The sequence below is a fragment of the Mchenga conophoros genome, linkage group LG4 (genome assembly GCF_057382185.1).
Source record: "Mchenga conophoros isolate Kocher_MC1m ecotype Shallow Benthic linkage group LG4, M_conophoros_male_GT1.1, whole genome shotgun sequence".
In the NCBI taxonomy this organism is placed as follows: Eukaryota; Metazoa; Chordata; class Actinopteri; order Cichliformes; family Cichlidae; genus Mchenga; species Mchenga conophoros.
In genome coordinates this window covers 30,406,859-30,422,535 of record NC_140529.1, presented here as the reverse complement: position 1 = coordinate 30,422,535, position 15,677 = coordinate 30,406,859, and the positions used below count along the sequence as shown (strand labels likewise).

At 37.5% G+C, this 15,677-nt stretch overlaps 1 protein-coding gene across 1 annotated transcript; it reads left to right on the top strand.

Moving 5' to 3' along the window:
• The first annotated feature begins 2,569 nt into the window (after nucleotides 1-2,569).
• Nucleotides 2,570-14,997, top strand: micall2a (mical-like 2a). Its single transcript, XM_085271712.1, has 17 exons — nucleotides 2,570-3,033; nucleotides 3,363-3,411; nucleotides 5,304-5,445; nucleotides 5,605-5,771; nucleotides 5,983-6,113; nucleotides 6,207-6,731; nucleotides 6,846-7,030; nucleotides 8,228-8,282; nucleotides 8,706-8,905; nucleotides 9,639-9,746; nucleotides 9,945-10,009; nucleotides 10,189-10,312; nucleotides 13,128-13,230; nucleotides 13,826-13,899; nucleotides 13,977-14,091; nucleotides 14,202-14,248; nucleotides 14,329-14,997. The coding sequence occupies exons 1-17, from the start codon at nucleotides 2,891-2,893 to the stop codon at nucleotides 14,406-14,408; spliced, it is 2,313 nt and encodes a 770-aa protein (XP_085127838.1). The 5' UTR covers nucleotides 2,570-2,890; the 3' UTR covers nucleotides 14,409-14,997.
• The last annotated feature ends 680 nt before the right edge of the window (nucleotides 14,998-15,677 follow it).

Genomic DNA, 15,677 nt, shown 5'->3' with positions numbered 1-15,677 from the left:
TAGCCGTCATTAGCTGAATATATGTATGTCTATATATTCTGTAAGATTTTATATTGAAAAATAAAATTTACATAATGTCAAAGTTTAAGGTTTTGGCTTTACTGTGCATTCCAACTGACTTTTAACTTTCTTTATGTTTTCTTGAGTATATATATATACTCAAGAAAACATAAAGAAAGTTAAAAAAAAAAAAAAAAATATATATATATATATATATATATATGTATATATATGTGTATATATATGTATATATATGTATATATATATGTATATATATGTGTATATATATGTATATATATGTGTATATATATGTATATATGTGTATATATATATGTATATATGTGTATATATATATGTATATATATGTATATATATATATGTGTGTGTGTGTGTATATATATGCAAATGATCATGTCTTTTTATATGCTGAATACAGTTTTAGATACACCTCAGATATGTGCAGTGGCATCCACTCCCAATGAATGGTAGATGCTTCATGGTGGGGCCTCAACATGTAACAATGACAAATGATAAATGTGGACGTCTTATTGTGTCAGCCTATCAGGGCAAAACTGAAATGGGATACACTCAATCTGTAAATGATTTCAGCATGACAACCATCCCTGACCTGTTGGGTTACCTCCACACACAGGCAGGATGTCTACATGCAGCCACACGTCCTCACAGGAAACAACGCAAATAGCTAAAAAATGAAATCATGAAGACTAACTGCAGTATTTACGCTCATTTATTAGACATTTAATACTAACTAATACAACATTTCTGTTACAAAATCTACATTTATTCATTTCTGATGTCGGGTCAAAACTTTACCTCATGTTTAATATTGAGGTTAAAGGAGATAGAAGTGGTCTACAATACATTTAAAAAAAAGATATTTCTCATATTTGCATAGTAGCGCTTGTGAGAGGGGTGGTTTGGTTCTCTTTGGAACCTTCAGGTGTTTTTGGATCAACAAACCCTGTTGTTTATACTAATTCCTCTGTACTATAATTACAGCCTATTTATTTAGTATTAGGAAATTGTGCTCTGATGTGCTGAATCACACACAGAAGTGCGGAAAGATATATGGTTGATGATATGTGCTCTGTGCCTCTTGAATTGTTCCTGCTTCACCTAAACTTCTAGATTTTAAAGATACTAATTATGTTATGTGTGCCTTGTTTATAGAGTTGACCACAGGTTGAAAGCGGTATGATAACAGTGTGACACTGCCCCCTTCTGGGCTTCAATACGTCTTTAGACAGGACAAGGCGACAAATATTGTTTGTCTTTTTTTTTTTGTTTGTTTTTTTACATGTACCGACTGAATGCGGTTTTTTATTTGTATTTTATTGTAACGTATTGAAACTTTTTTTTTAAATTGTTGTCTGCAATAGTTTTAGACTTTGCTTTCATATTCTGAGTCACCCTGTGTCAATTAATAAGCAATTCATGTCTTACAGTAATTGTGACATGTATCGATGATGAGGTCAGTGTGGGTTGCTCCCAGTTCAAAGACTCAATTTCAGCTCTGGTCTCACACTAATTACATTCTCTGTGTCAGAGGTTTGAATACTCATGGATGAGGTCTGGGTCAAATTTGATTAGGGACTACTTTTCAAAACGGACCAGGGAAGCACACAGACTTATTTTGTTCCCAGTTAAGGTGAAATCACTCTGCAAGCTGTCTTTGCAAATCAAATGTCTAAGTATTCAGTTTACTACATAGAAAAATTGCCCAGAAATTAACATGTAACTTTTCCCTAAGATTTAATGGGACATGGCGACATGGGTTAATTGGGTCAGAATCTTTAGATGAGGCTTGCTGGCCTCAATTAGTCCCCAATTAGGCCGCACACAAAGAACAATAAGGTTAAAGAATGCATGTAGAAGAGCATTAACTATCCTTATGTACACTGTCTGAGGTAGCAATACTGGGGTTTTATACTCTAGATATCCCAGAGCACACTTGTTCTTCAAAGCTTTGCTCGAAGGATATTTTTATTTAGCATTAAAATAATATATTATGGCCATAAAACTTCTGTCCTCAAAAAGTTGCAGCTGTCGTTTAGTTATGTCTCTTATGTCTGTTTAACTATAACTGTCATGTCATTATGTTCAATTAATATCTTTTATTTAATTTGATCTTTTTAATTGCATCTTTAAAGATATAACTGAAAACTCAATTTCGTAACTGGCTCACGTGCATATAAGTCCAACACCGTGTTTTACCAGCAAAATAAAATCAAGAAGCGCTTATTCCACGATCATCGTTTTGGCTGTCATACCAGGGTCAATAAATGCAATAAAGACTATTAGAGAAGATGGTTCAAATGTGCCATAATTGTGGGGAAAAAAGAAGGTCAGGTGAGACAAGCACGAGGATCTAAAAACACTAAATAACAACATGTGCTGTCTGATAACAGATTACACTAACCTACCTACTAACTGGATTTAACCTTCATTTGGTTTTCTAAACATCATTTAACTCAATAATCACACCCCAGGGAAAATAAATAAATAATAGGTCAGCATGATCCACTTCCTGGGATTAAAACGTGCATGAATTATGAACATCAGACTTAGCCAACTATTTCCTTAGCCGAATGAGCTTTTCTTCAACTGTCGTGAATGACGAATCGGCAGTGGCGTCAATTAGTGAAATGAGCCGAGAAACACACACCAGCAGCAGCAAGCAGCACTTCGCAGAGTCTGTGAGTCAGACAAGCAGGTGAAAGAAGGAAACAGGACGCAGCTGCAGTTCGCAGATCACGGTCAAAGCCAGCACAGAGACACGCTGTTTTATATCTGTCTTTCCTCTCACTCCGTCACACCTCCTGCCTGTTGCACACTTTGTCTGCAGTAGTGGTTCTGTCGCGCTACAAGCATGGCTGCCATCAAGGCTTTGGAGCAGTGGTGTAAAATGCAATGTGAGGGCTACAGAGATGTGGCCATCACCAACATGACCACTTCATTCAGGAACGGGTTGGCTTTTTGTGCGCTAATACACAAGTACAGACCGGACCTGATGTAAGTATTGAAAACTTTTTCTTTTCTCCCAAAACTTTACTTTACTTTGGTTTGGTCAAGTTCTTTAATAATTGTAATACATATAGACAGCCTGCCTCCTCCAATAATTTACCCTTATTTTGTTTTTAATATGTTAGTTGTATAAGTACTAACTTAAGTGATCCCTATTCTTATTTCTGTGTTTTATTAATACATTGTCATTTGTCCAGTTTCACAGTGCTGTTTTTTTTTCTTCTTTTAAACATATATTTTTTTCTACATGCTGTAAAAGAGCTATTCTGGGTAGTTGAGGTAACTTCTCTGTGTTCATTGTATTCCTGTTTTCCCAGAGACTATGACTCACTCAGAAAGGAGGATGTGTTTGAGAACAACAGACTGGTAAGATGTCAAGATGTTCAGCCTTCGTCTTACTGAGAGGAGCAGACTTCATACACAAACTGCAAAATCTGGTGTAGCAGAAAACATCCACTTCATTAACCCCAGACATGACGGGCCACGCAGCAACACGCTGTTTGTTCTTGCCTTGGCATCTATGCAGCAGATTGGACAAATATTTAGCTGTTTCAATTTTCACAGCACAGCAGATTAAGCAAAAGCCATATCTCTCTACTAATTTTAGACTCCTGTCAAACTCAACCTTTCTCAATCTTTGCTCTTGCTCTGTCCGTTTGAACTCATCTATTCGGTTAACCCCTGCGTGACATGAGCAGCACAGCTGGGACCTCTCCATTATTTAGTTTTCTAACCTCTTGCCGGCTTCCTCTGAGGGTTACAGGCCCTGCAGTAAGTGTGCTACAGTACGCGCTCCGTACGACTTCCTTGTTGTTTTCGATCATCTTGGCTGTGTCAGCAGCAAACCTGACCTCAGGGGAGAGGCTCTCAAGTCTATTCATTTTGAATGAGGCTTTACTGTTGTCTGCCACTCGGTCCTTATGGTGACTGTTCTCTTGAAGACACTGCTGATACATACATACATCTTGAATGGTATATGAGAACAAAACGATTTGTGGGCAAAGAGCTGTGTGTTTGGTCAAGGTTAAGTTTGATACACTGCTGAAGATGCTCCCTCTACTGAAACATGAGAGAGCACCTGGTAATTCACACCCTTTCTATATTTCATGAATGGTGTCACGCTTCTTACAGGTAGGGCTGGATGATAAATTGGATTTTAATTTCAGGTACAATCTAGTATGAAATTGCTTCTTAGAATTCATTTTCACCATAAAGCTCTAATTTTGTTTTGTGTTAGAAATAAAGCACACCCCTTTACCTGACAGTGGTGTGTTTTTACACTCTAAAAGCCTAAGCTATTTAGTTCAGCTCAAGCCACGTGGACAGAAAGCAAGCCTTTTGTTCAACAAGACCTATCGAGAGAAGTAATTGAAGGAAGGATTCTGTAGGAGAACATGGTCATTGGAAACCGATTTTTTTTTTTAATCCCAGCTGCCTTTATTTCCAGGGTCTTTAACATGGTCTGCAATGGAGGAGTTGGCCTATGCTCCTCCTCCTGTTGCCAGCAGCGGAGGTCTTCTGATGTTTATGAGTTCCCTGGGCCTCTTGTTGCCCTTATCTGAACCCACAGACATCTCACAGTGGAGGCCAGCAGAGCAACCGGTTGCTTCATAGTCAAAAACATCCACTATTCTGTACCTATGGGCCCAACTCCTGATTGAACACCCATTTTCCCTATCTCCGATACTCTGTTATTTATTTTTATATTACTGGAGGTTTAGGAAAATCCACCATGTACAGGGATAGGGGGTGGTGGTGGGGTTAAAGGTGAGTAAATTCTATATATTTTAATTTAATAAATAACCATGTTAGACTTTTGTTTTCCTCCCCATGAGCTGAAATTTGTGGTTTTGTCCACTTAAACTCCTCAGTATCCCCTTCTTTTTATATATGCCCACTTGCTATTCCGTAAGGCTTTTCTTTACATTTAATGAGCATATCCAGGCTGATCCTAAACAATGCACTGATATCCCGCTCTTCCCATCCTCTTTCTTATCCCTACAAGCTCACAGGAAGTGTGCCATTCATTATAGAGCCCTTTCCAAACCTCCTAGGGTTGTGCCACAGAATACCGCCAGTCTATTTAAAGTAAATTGTATTGTGTGACATATTTACACATGCTGTAACTGTAGGAGGTAGCCCAGCCAATGCCATGCTTTTACATGGAAAAAGTGCTTTGGATATGCCTACTTTGTTTGTCATATTTAGTTGGAGTTGGGGGCTGTTGGTTAAACTTTGATTTATTTTTTTCTCTTAAGGCTTTTCAGATCGCAGAGGAGAAGCTGGGGATCCCAGCTTTGTTAGATGCAGAGGACATGGTGGCTTTAAGGATCCCAGACAGGCTGAGCATTCTTACCTACGTCTCCCAGTACTACAACTACTTCAAAGGACGGCCTCCCAGTGAGAATATGTCTGCTTTAAAAATCCCTAGCAACTGCATTTGAGTAGTTCATCCTCTTTAATTCTGAGCTTTTTCCTTATATATTTCTTTTTTATGTACAGGCTGAGATATTTTTTTCCCCCAACTCTTTGACACTAATGATGTTTTACTGTCTTCAGTGGGAGGTGTAAAAAGGCCAGCAGAGGGCTCCAAGGAGGAGCCATCGGAGAAAAAAAACCTCCCAGTGGTTGCCAAAAGCTTTGTATCTAAAACTGCCACTGAGAGTTGTTTACCTTCCACTCACACAGCTCAGACCTCACCCAAATTGGCAAGAGCTTCTACTCAGGTCAGTAGTCATGTCAAACGGCACGTCATCAGTCAGCTAAAATTAAGGCTGTGTGTTAAAACGTCTTTCTTTTACACACCTTTGCTTTTTAAAGGAATAATATTTAGGATTAAACATAGCATTTATTTTCAGTGGGTCACCAAAGGAATCCTAGGGGAAATGGGATACCTTTCTGGATAAATGTTTTCTCACTTTTGATTCTTTTTCACAGAAGGTAGTTTTGGCTGAAAACCCCAACAAAAACGGGACTCTCAATAGCAAATGTGTTTCATGCAAGGGCCATGTTCATCTTGTTCAGAGGCACTTTGTGGAAGGCAAGCTCTATCACAGAAGCTGTTTCAAGTAAGAATTTAATCTATATTCATAGATGCTTTTTCCCCCTGCACAGGGGCTTATTCCATTAATAATTTAATATTAATAAACTTCCACCACCAGGTGTGGCGAGTGCGCCAGCGTACTCCATGTAGGCGGTTACAAACCTGGGACGGATCCAGACACTTTTATCTGTAACTCCCACCAGAACACTTCCAAGACTTCCTCCTCTGAGGCTCTGATCAAAAATGGTCTCACCAGTTCAGCTGCGCGACCACTAAATGATGCCAGCCTAAAACGGCCTTCACCACACCCCCCTTCGGTGTTGTCAGCCCCACTGAATAATGTTTTGAAACCAGTTGCTCCTACTCCAACCTCCCAGTCCTGGACGGCCTCAGCCCAGAAGACACAGGCTGCCCGGCAGAAGTTTTTCCAGACTGTGCCACAAGTTACTGAAATCTCCAAAGTCAACAACAGGAAGCCAACAGAGCAATCAAGTGTTCAAGTAAGGCCAAAGGTCCCGACTGATGATGATGATGATGATCGAAAGAGCCAGTCGAGGGTAATGGTTGGAAAAAAACTAGCAGAGCAAAACTACAACAATAATAACAAACGCCCATTTACAATCCGATCGGCGGATGAGAGATGGTGAGCATTGCATTAATATACAATCTTTAGCCATGAATGCACTGTCCTTCTGAAGGAAACTTTCCCACAGTCTTTTTTTTTAAAGCTGATGGTGAGGGCTTTCTCTGTCCCCAGGTTTGGTGATGAGCCAAGTTTAGCTGACAGCTCTGCTTTGAAAAAGGATAAATGCAGCCAAGCCTCAGCAGGAAACTACGCAGGACAGCCCTCCACCACTCAGGCAAACAATAAGGAATTGCCATGTCTAAAGGCCATCAATAAAGACAACACAGGGCCAACAACTGTACACAAAACCACCAAAGGCAAGCTCCACTAAATTCATTTTACTTGTGTCTGATCCATTATTTGACATCCAGCCAGCATCCACCCACCCCCACCATTCAGTCTGTCTCTCACATTCCTAGAAAACAAAGCCCTTTTGTCATTTTTGCCCTATTTATAAAACCAGTGCATCTCGCATGCTGATAGCTGACATTTTAATTCCTGTCTCACACTAATGAACTTTCATAGTTGAACTGTCATTCTCCTGGGATGGATGTGCATGCACGGGTGTCACATTCTGACTGTCGGTGGGTTTGTAGACAGAAATACAATTACTGGTGGGTCTATTGAGAATGGTTTTTCAGTCACTTTTACTTTTAGCATTGATGGAAGTTTTCCAGACATGGAAATGAAGTCTGTTTCTTACTAATATTAACCATATGTTGACTGGACATTACGCCAAGGTCAGTGATTAAAGCATCATTTTGTTCTTGTGTGCAGACGAGAATGTGGAGCGCAATCATTTTATTGGAGTGCTGTGAATACCGGTACCTAGATAATGAAACCAGTAACTGTGCGCTTGACAGCTGTTTAGACGAGTGTGACACACGAGTCGAGGGAAGTTTTTTTTTTTTTTTTTTTTTTGTTTGTTTGTTTTGTTTATTGTGTACAATAACTTGGAAGTGCCGCGAGTGTGCACGTCACTGACAAAGCAGATGTCTCATAAGCTGCAATGCGCCATCTTCTCTCGTTCTAAAAGTTTTAAAACGGTAGTTACACAAGATTATAAGGTGAAGTGTAATGACGGATTTACCATTGTGCTTTTTATTCGCCAAGGTTAATGCAGAGTTAGACGTTTGTGATCATTGCGATTCGTGTTATTGTTGTCAGCAAGATTATGAAAAAGACTGCCAAGTGAGATGCTGGGAAACTTGGTGGCGATGTCGATCACAGGCACAAGAACCACCTCTGAAATTTTGAAACGCTTTCTTTGAATTGAGGAAAGTATCGTTGATCTTTGTGGAGGAATGCCCTTCTGCTTCAGCAAGAAAAAATGAATCGTTGGAATCAACATCATTTTAATCACGGTTGTTTCAGCTGTTTATCAAGCAAGTCCTTTCTTAAATGCAGTGATATGCCGTTATAGTTTTCCCATCTAAGTATTCATGGTCTTTGGAGACTAGCAATAATGATCTTATTTTTCATTTTTGATTTTACTTTCTGTCGTTTCTCTGCAGATCCAGTATACCATGAGTGGCAAAGAAAACCTGTTAAAACCGAACTCGGGCTAAAGTAAGTATTTGCAGTTACTCGGCTGAAAGTTGAAAAGCTGCACAAGTGGACCAGAATGTCTTGAAAGACTTGCCTTGAAATACATCTGACCTATCAGATTATTTACTCTCCAGAACGCAGAATCATCTTCGTCCATCTCTTTTATTGCTGACTGGCTCAAAGTGGAGCCGCTAGTTCTATCCCCCATCTTAACAAGTCCCGAGGAGTGCAAGGCCTGAACTCCTGCTTTCCTACTCCTTAACACTAGATTTTCTCATTTCTAACCCCTGCTGATGATTCCTCAACTGTTTTCATCACCTTTTTAACATTTCAAAATTTAAGGTGAGGTTGTTACTCGTCTGACCTATTAGTACATTTCACCTGTGTCGGATTAATGCCTCTGTATTAAAATAATAAGTTCATTTCTTTGTTTATATCTTACAGAGATGCTGAACCTGAAGCTTTTACTGAAAATCATAAAGCTGAATTCATGTCCACACCTCCATCTAATGTCTCAATTAGTCCAACAAGGCTTCCTCTGGCTCAAACACCTGCAGCACCAGGAGTTAGCTTTGCTCTGTTTGATCCTGCGTGCTTTAGGGAAGTCAGTCCCCAGAAACCTCAGCCTGCCTCTGAAATCCTAGGTGAGAGGCTTCTTTGCATTATAATGAGAGACATTTGTCTGCTGATATATTAAATGAATTGAGTGTTTGATGTCAAAGTGAACCAGAACTAGCTTGCAAGGAACCTCTCTGTAAAGGTTTTGGTGACTCAAGCTGTTTTGTCTTGGCCATTTTCATGTTTAAATAACAAAGTTCAGTCATGTGTTAATGGAATCAATTAATACACACTGAGAGCAGCAATACCCAAGTAAAGCAAATGTATGTGTATTTTATTTTATTTATTTGGCTAACTTATTCAAGCTCTTGAAGAATCTAAAGCGACATAATGAAACTATGAAGTTGGTGGAAAATTTGCACTTTCATCTATTAAGATGGTAAAATAGATGTACTTTGAATTTGGGGGTAGGGTGATTGGGTTCTAACCAAAAATATTATCTATAATCTAGACTGTATGAGAAGTCGAGAGCATCAACACAAAGAATGAAATACATTCTTGGTGGTTTGTGTAAATTTTATGCCAGTTTTAGTTGGCTTATTTTAATGAAAACTATAAATGTGAACCTCATGGTTTTGCTTGAGGAAATGCTAAATGACTCACTCTAGCCAATGGGACCCATCCTGTGTATGCTCTGAACGTCCACAAAATTATACACACCCTATTGTATTAGTTCCCATATTAAACAAACAAAATGAAAACAAAATTTTGTGAACTCTGCACTTCTGCAGTGTTTAAGGCCTCTTCTCTTTATTTTAGATTTTAAATTTGGGAGTTGCTTGCCTGTGAAATCCTCACCCAGACTGCCAGCTGTGAAATCTATTAGCTCTTCAACTACTTTTCCAGCCAATCATGGAAATCCATCAGGTTGTTTCCCATCTTTTTAATAGCTATCAAAGCCAAATATACATGATTTCAGATTTCTTGTTGATTTCATATGAAAAGTGTATAAATACATTTAAAAAAAAATTATTTTACTGAAAACAGGTTAAGTCATATGTGACAATACTTTTCTAAAAAGCTGCCATGAAAGAACTATCTAATCCTATTTTATCTACCTCTTAGCTGCTAAAAAGGGAAAGTATTTGTCACCCACCAACGCCTCCAGGACTGAAATGAGGTCACCCTCTGTAAGTTCCCTCCATTAAGTCTCTTAAGAGATTAATTAACAGCTCTACAAATATGCTTTCATTACATTCCCAGCAAAAAATGGATGACCTTCTTTACATTAAAGTGGCCAAAGTCAGAATTTTCAAATTACGATAATCTTTACTTGACAGTGACTCTTAAATTCTCTGTTTTGCACCAGGTAAGGTCTTATCATATCCCAATGGAGCAGATTGAAAGGCAGCTGAATGATATTGAGACAAACTTGGCTCATTTGGAGAAGGAGGGTGTGGAGCTGGAACAGAAGCTTCGAAGCTGTGAGGAAGGTACGTTTTATGTCTTCCACTTCTCCTTTTTACTTGTAAAAACATACAAATATTAAACAATGCAATCAATAGTCCACTTTCAGACATGGTTCATGAGACATTTAGTAGCTGGCTTTTCACTCTTAACTCTGCAGCGTAGTTCCATATTATTTCTGAACAAGTGAGAGCAGTAGTGTGGTAATAAGCTGGATATGATAAGTTAAAGATATGGAAATGGCAAGTTACCACATCTTGATTACAAATGAATATCATGTGATATCTTACATTACTAATTACTTTAGTAATATTACACTGAAATTTTATAAGGGGCCAAAATCTAGGGGCAATACAATGAAAACATAGATGCCTTTGAGGCAAACCCAATTAATCATACAGTATATTGGTAATGATATCATAACTTGTTAGGAATACATATACGTTGCATCTGTGCATTTACATTTTTCATACAGTGATTTTTTTTAAATTTTTTTTTTAAGTGGTAGTAACCTCATAATCATAAGGTTATTTTGGGTGATGCTTTACCATATCAGGATAGTATTATCATACTATGATGATGGGATTATGGGATCTAGCATTTCCCCTTATTCACAAGGTCACAATGCAAATATTATCTTTTTTTCCTTCAATAATAATAATAATTATTATTTGTAAATATTATGTTTAATGTTGTGGCATATTGTCTATTGTAGTTTCTTATTTCTATGGTAATGTAAAAACCAGGAATCAGGGTTTCAAAATACTGATTTGTATCTAATTCCATGTTAATAACCTCTTAAAGCAAAAGCTACTACATCTTTCCATACAATCATCACATTGCTTGAAGTATGATTATCTGGAAACGTGAAGGATTTTCTGTGTAATAACAAGAAGTTTGAGCTGCAAGATGATTATACTAAATTTTATTGCGGTATCTCCTTTTTTATTTTATTTTATCCTATCCCATCTGTAACATCTATATCGCTGCATATGACCAATTGTGACATCTGTATATGTGGATCGGACTAAGCTAGGTAATATTTAATACCTGGCCATTTCTGAACAAGAGGAGGGTTGGTAGACCCTTCACCGCTATGTTGGTTTGAATGAGGTAATATTCTAAAGCAAAATGTGTCTTGCAATAACCTTAAACTAAAATTTGACATCATATTTTTGTTTGAACTGCTGAATCACTCTGCTGCATTGGTGAGTTGTATCTTGGGTGCTTCACACATGTGCTCACCATCAGCTGAAGGTAGGGGGGGGTGTGTGGGTGTGTGTGTGTGTGTGTGTGTGTGTGTGTGTGTGTGTGTGTGTGTGTGTGTGAGGTGCATGCCATTTCTATTAGTGTTTCTGCAGTCAAATGAGGTGAGAGGCACAGCTAGCCCACAGGGATGTTGCGTCTCCTTTGAGGTCGTAGGAGTAGGGGGCCTTATTGCTTTGCTCAAGGTCAACATGACTTGGATATAGTAATAAATTTTTATATATATATTTATATGTGTGTATTCTGGTCGATTGCTTTTTTTTTTTTTTTTCTTTCTACATGCCACCCAGGAAGCCTGAGCATGTCAATTGGCCAGAATTTAACATCATTTCCACACTACCTAGGAGATCATCTACTTCTCAACTGGAATTTGTTGGCATAAAAACTAAACCCTGGCACTCAGGTTCAGTTCAGAATCAAATCATGTTTGTTCTGGTAATGACAGGATGTGTGGGGCTCTGTCCTCTGTCTCTGCAGCTCGCTCTCTGTTGTAAATGTGACTTGACTGATTGGTCGCTAATTAGGATTAGCAAAATATTCAGCCTAAAATCAATTGATCCACCTACTCGGGTATGACTCGGTGAAGCAGCAAATTTAAGCACTGTTTCAGTGCATGTCGGAGTACTGTGGTGGACCAATACTGAAAAGTATACACCGTATCCTGAAAACCTTAAATATTGAATCATCTTTGATGGTAAATTGCATTGTTCCCTGCATCATGTATCCATAATTCATCCATTCTCACATTTTCTTTAAAATCTGGGTAATAATATAACTTCTCAGGGCTGAAAATGAAATTTTAAAATGCTTCTTTGTATATGTGTGGCCACCAGTTTAACCCCACATAATGAAAGCTTTGGAAAAATATAAGCAGTATTGTTGTGAATGATTTAATTAGTAATTCATTAATTTTTTTTTTTTTTTACTGGATTGGTTTTTGAGTAAATTGCAAAAAGATGTTTGTCAACAAAACATTGTATTATATTCTAAAGTCGATGCCACAGGAATGATGACTGACAAACTATAAAGTGTCTATAGACAGGTTTTTTGTAACATCATGTTCTGTGACATTTTGATATTATTAAAAAAAAATAGATTCGGGTTTGGCAGGCTAAGCTCCATTTTAAGATTGTTGGCTGTGACATAGTGTCTTAATAAAGGTGACAGCGTGGTTCCAGGATGTGAGTCACTTCTTCTCTTAATAAAAATTGAGAACCACCTACCTGCATATGAGCCAAAATATCCTAACCCCCCCCTTAATTTCTACTTAATGTTTTTCTTGCAAACAGTGAGGTTGAGTCTGCTCAAGTGGGGTATTTTTTTTTTTTTATTTATTTATTTTTTTTAAATTTTTATCTTTTTTAAGTTTGCTCTTGGAGTATATCAGTTAACATCAGAACAGCACAAAATATTTGGCTTACGTGAAATGATAAATGTTATGAGCTTGTTAAATAAACATCTAGTCAGTGATTATAATTGCTTGATTTACTACAATATATACACATCAGTGATTATAAAACTTTTTATTTTATCTTTTGAATAAATTCAGCTGAGTGCTACTAACTTGTTTTGCAGATGGAGAAGGTGACATCTTGATGGACCCACTGATGGTCGACTGGTTTAACCTCATTCGAAAAAAACAAATGTTCATTAGGAAAGAATCAGAGCTCATTTACATGTGAGTATTATTGAAGGATCGATGTAGATTGAGAATATTAAATGACCCTTTCTCCATTATTCAGGGAATTATTACTCATTTGGATAATATTTGTTTACACTAGAAAAGGCTTTTGAACAATATTCTTACTTTGAGACTTGAAAGTTGGATTTCTCTTTATATAATAATAATGGATACTTTATTGATCCCCATGGGGAAATTACTTGTTTTTCTCTGCATTTGACCCATTCACTCAGTGAAGCAGTGGGCAGCCCACTAAGCAGGCGCCCGGGGAGCAGTGTGTAGGGACGGTACCTTGCTCAGGGGTACCTCAGGGTAGCCGTTAAGTGGATTCGAACCGCCGACCTTCCGATCATGGGGCGCCCACTTTACCTACTGAGCTATCCCTGCCCCAATTTGATTATATTAATTCCAAACCTTATTTATTTTACCTGATACTTTCTTTAAAGATTTTTCCCTCATTGCTTGTACTTTTACTTGCATTTAACATTAGGACAAAAATCAAACTTAACTGAGAAACTCAAAATTTTTAGGATTGTTTAGAAGTTTTAGATATAATGTGAGTTTTGAATTAGTATTTGATGTTAAAACTCAGAGCCAGGACTCAAGAGCTGGAGCAGCAGCAGCCAGGTGTTGAGGGGGAACTTCGCAGGCTGCTCGAGAAGCCAGGTAAGCGCTCGGTCTCTTTGCCTGTCAGCATCTGTCTTACTTCTTTTTCCGACATGCGGTTCTTAACATTGTCACAGATCATTTAAAGTCCAGAGAGGAACAACGGCAGGAGAAGAAACTAATGCAGAAATTGATGGAGATCGTGGATGGCAGAAACGCAATTGTGGATGGTCTCGACGAGGACAGGCTGAGGTAACATTATCAATCTTCTAATTAATTCTTAAGTACAATGCAGTTAATCTTAAAGATTGATGTGGTAAAAAGATATGACAGTGCTTAGTTTGATTTTTGGCTAATTTCAGGGAAGTGGAGGAAGATCAGCAGTTGAATAAAATGATGCAAAACCTTGGTAAGCAACATATAAAATGTCTTTTTTTTTCTGTTTCAATTTGATTTGAGTTGTTAATATACTGGTTTTGTTGAGAACAGGAGTGAAGAAAGCCAAAAATGAAAGGAAATCCTCAATCTCAAAACTGTTCAGGCGAAGAAGTAAAAGACGCTTTGAATGATCCTAAAGGGGATTATTTGATTTATTTATTTTTTTACTAAATTGTCATTATTTCTATTGTATTAATATTCCTTTTAAAAATTTAACTTTTTTTATGTATAATTTGTGCTCATGGGAAAGATAACAGAAGAGATCTCAAATTAGGAAGGATGTGTACCAAGCCATATTTTGTCTATACACCATTTGAAGAAAAAAAAGAAAAAAAAATTGGTGCAAATGTTTTTGTTTAGAAAATCACTTTCAATTCTTGGTTTGTTGCTACTCCACTGTTGTTCCACTGTTAAGGTTGTTCGTATAGAAAATTCTCATTTTTCTGTTAATATAATTTCAGTCTCACTAAAGTAAAATGAATATCACATTTGGGGATATACTAATTTGTATAGATATATATATATATATTCTTGGAATAAAGTAACCATTTTAAAATCGCACATGGTTTAAAATAAAAGCAGCGTCGAATCAACTGTCATAATGTCAAAATGATGAGGGAACACTGGCTCTTCCACATGTGAATAGGAGTGAGAAGGATAAATGTGTAATCCTTTGCCAGTCTTGAGTCAAAATGAAATTATTTCAGTATTTATTTAATAATGGATTTTAACAAATTTCCTGTAAGGATATTAGAGGGAGCCTTGACAATTAAGTTTGAATGGCTGTGGAGTGTAAAATGGGGAGCCACACATGTTGAACTGTTGGGCTGTAGTTCCTCTCTCAGACTGTACTGTAGGTGGCAGCCTGGGTATGCTGTATCACACGGCAAGAACTTGGAAATCCTATTTGCCACAGTACAGACAGTTAATTTCTTTGCTAATTTTATAAATGCTGCAAAAATGTTCAGCTGTGCTGATGCAATAATGTTATGTGAAAGAGGATTAGGAAGAGCAGTAGCTTATGGCTGGCAAAGGCTTATAAACTATAGGATGTATTGAGCTCTTTATCTTCAAACCTGGTTTAATTAAACATTACTCTTTACTAATATCTGCATCAGAATTGCTCCATACCTGAGCTATTAAAATGTTGAAATGACGTGCGAGGGCACTCATCTGTGAAAATGGCATTTGCTGTGTTTGTAAGGAATGCTCTGTAATGTTGCATTTTAGAAGTGTTATTGAAAGGTGTGTGTATGCGTTCTCCTATTTATAGTATTTTAAAACTTGAAATCTGTTGTCCAATAAATCCTTTGAAGATTAGAACGAACGAGAGGTTGAATTATTTACTCAATAACCGCCTCCTTCCATTTTAAATAGATCCCCAAACTTTTCATCTCTTC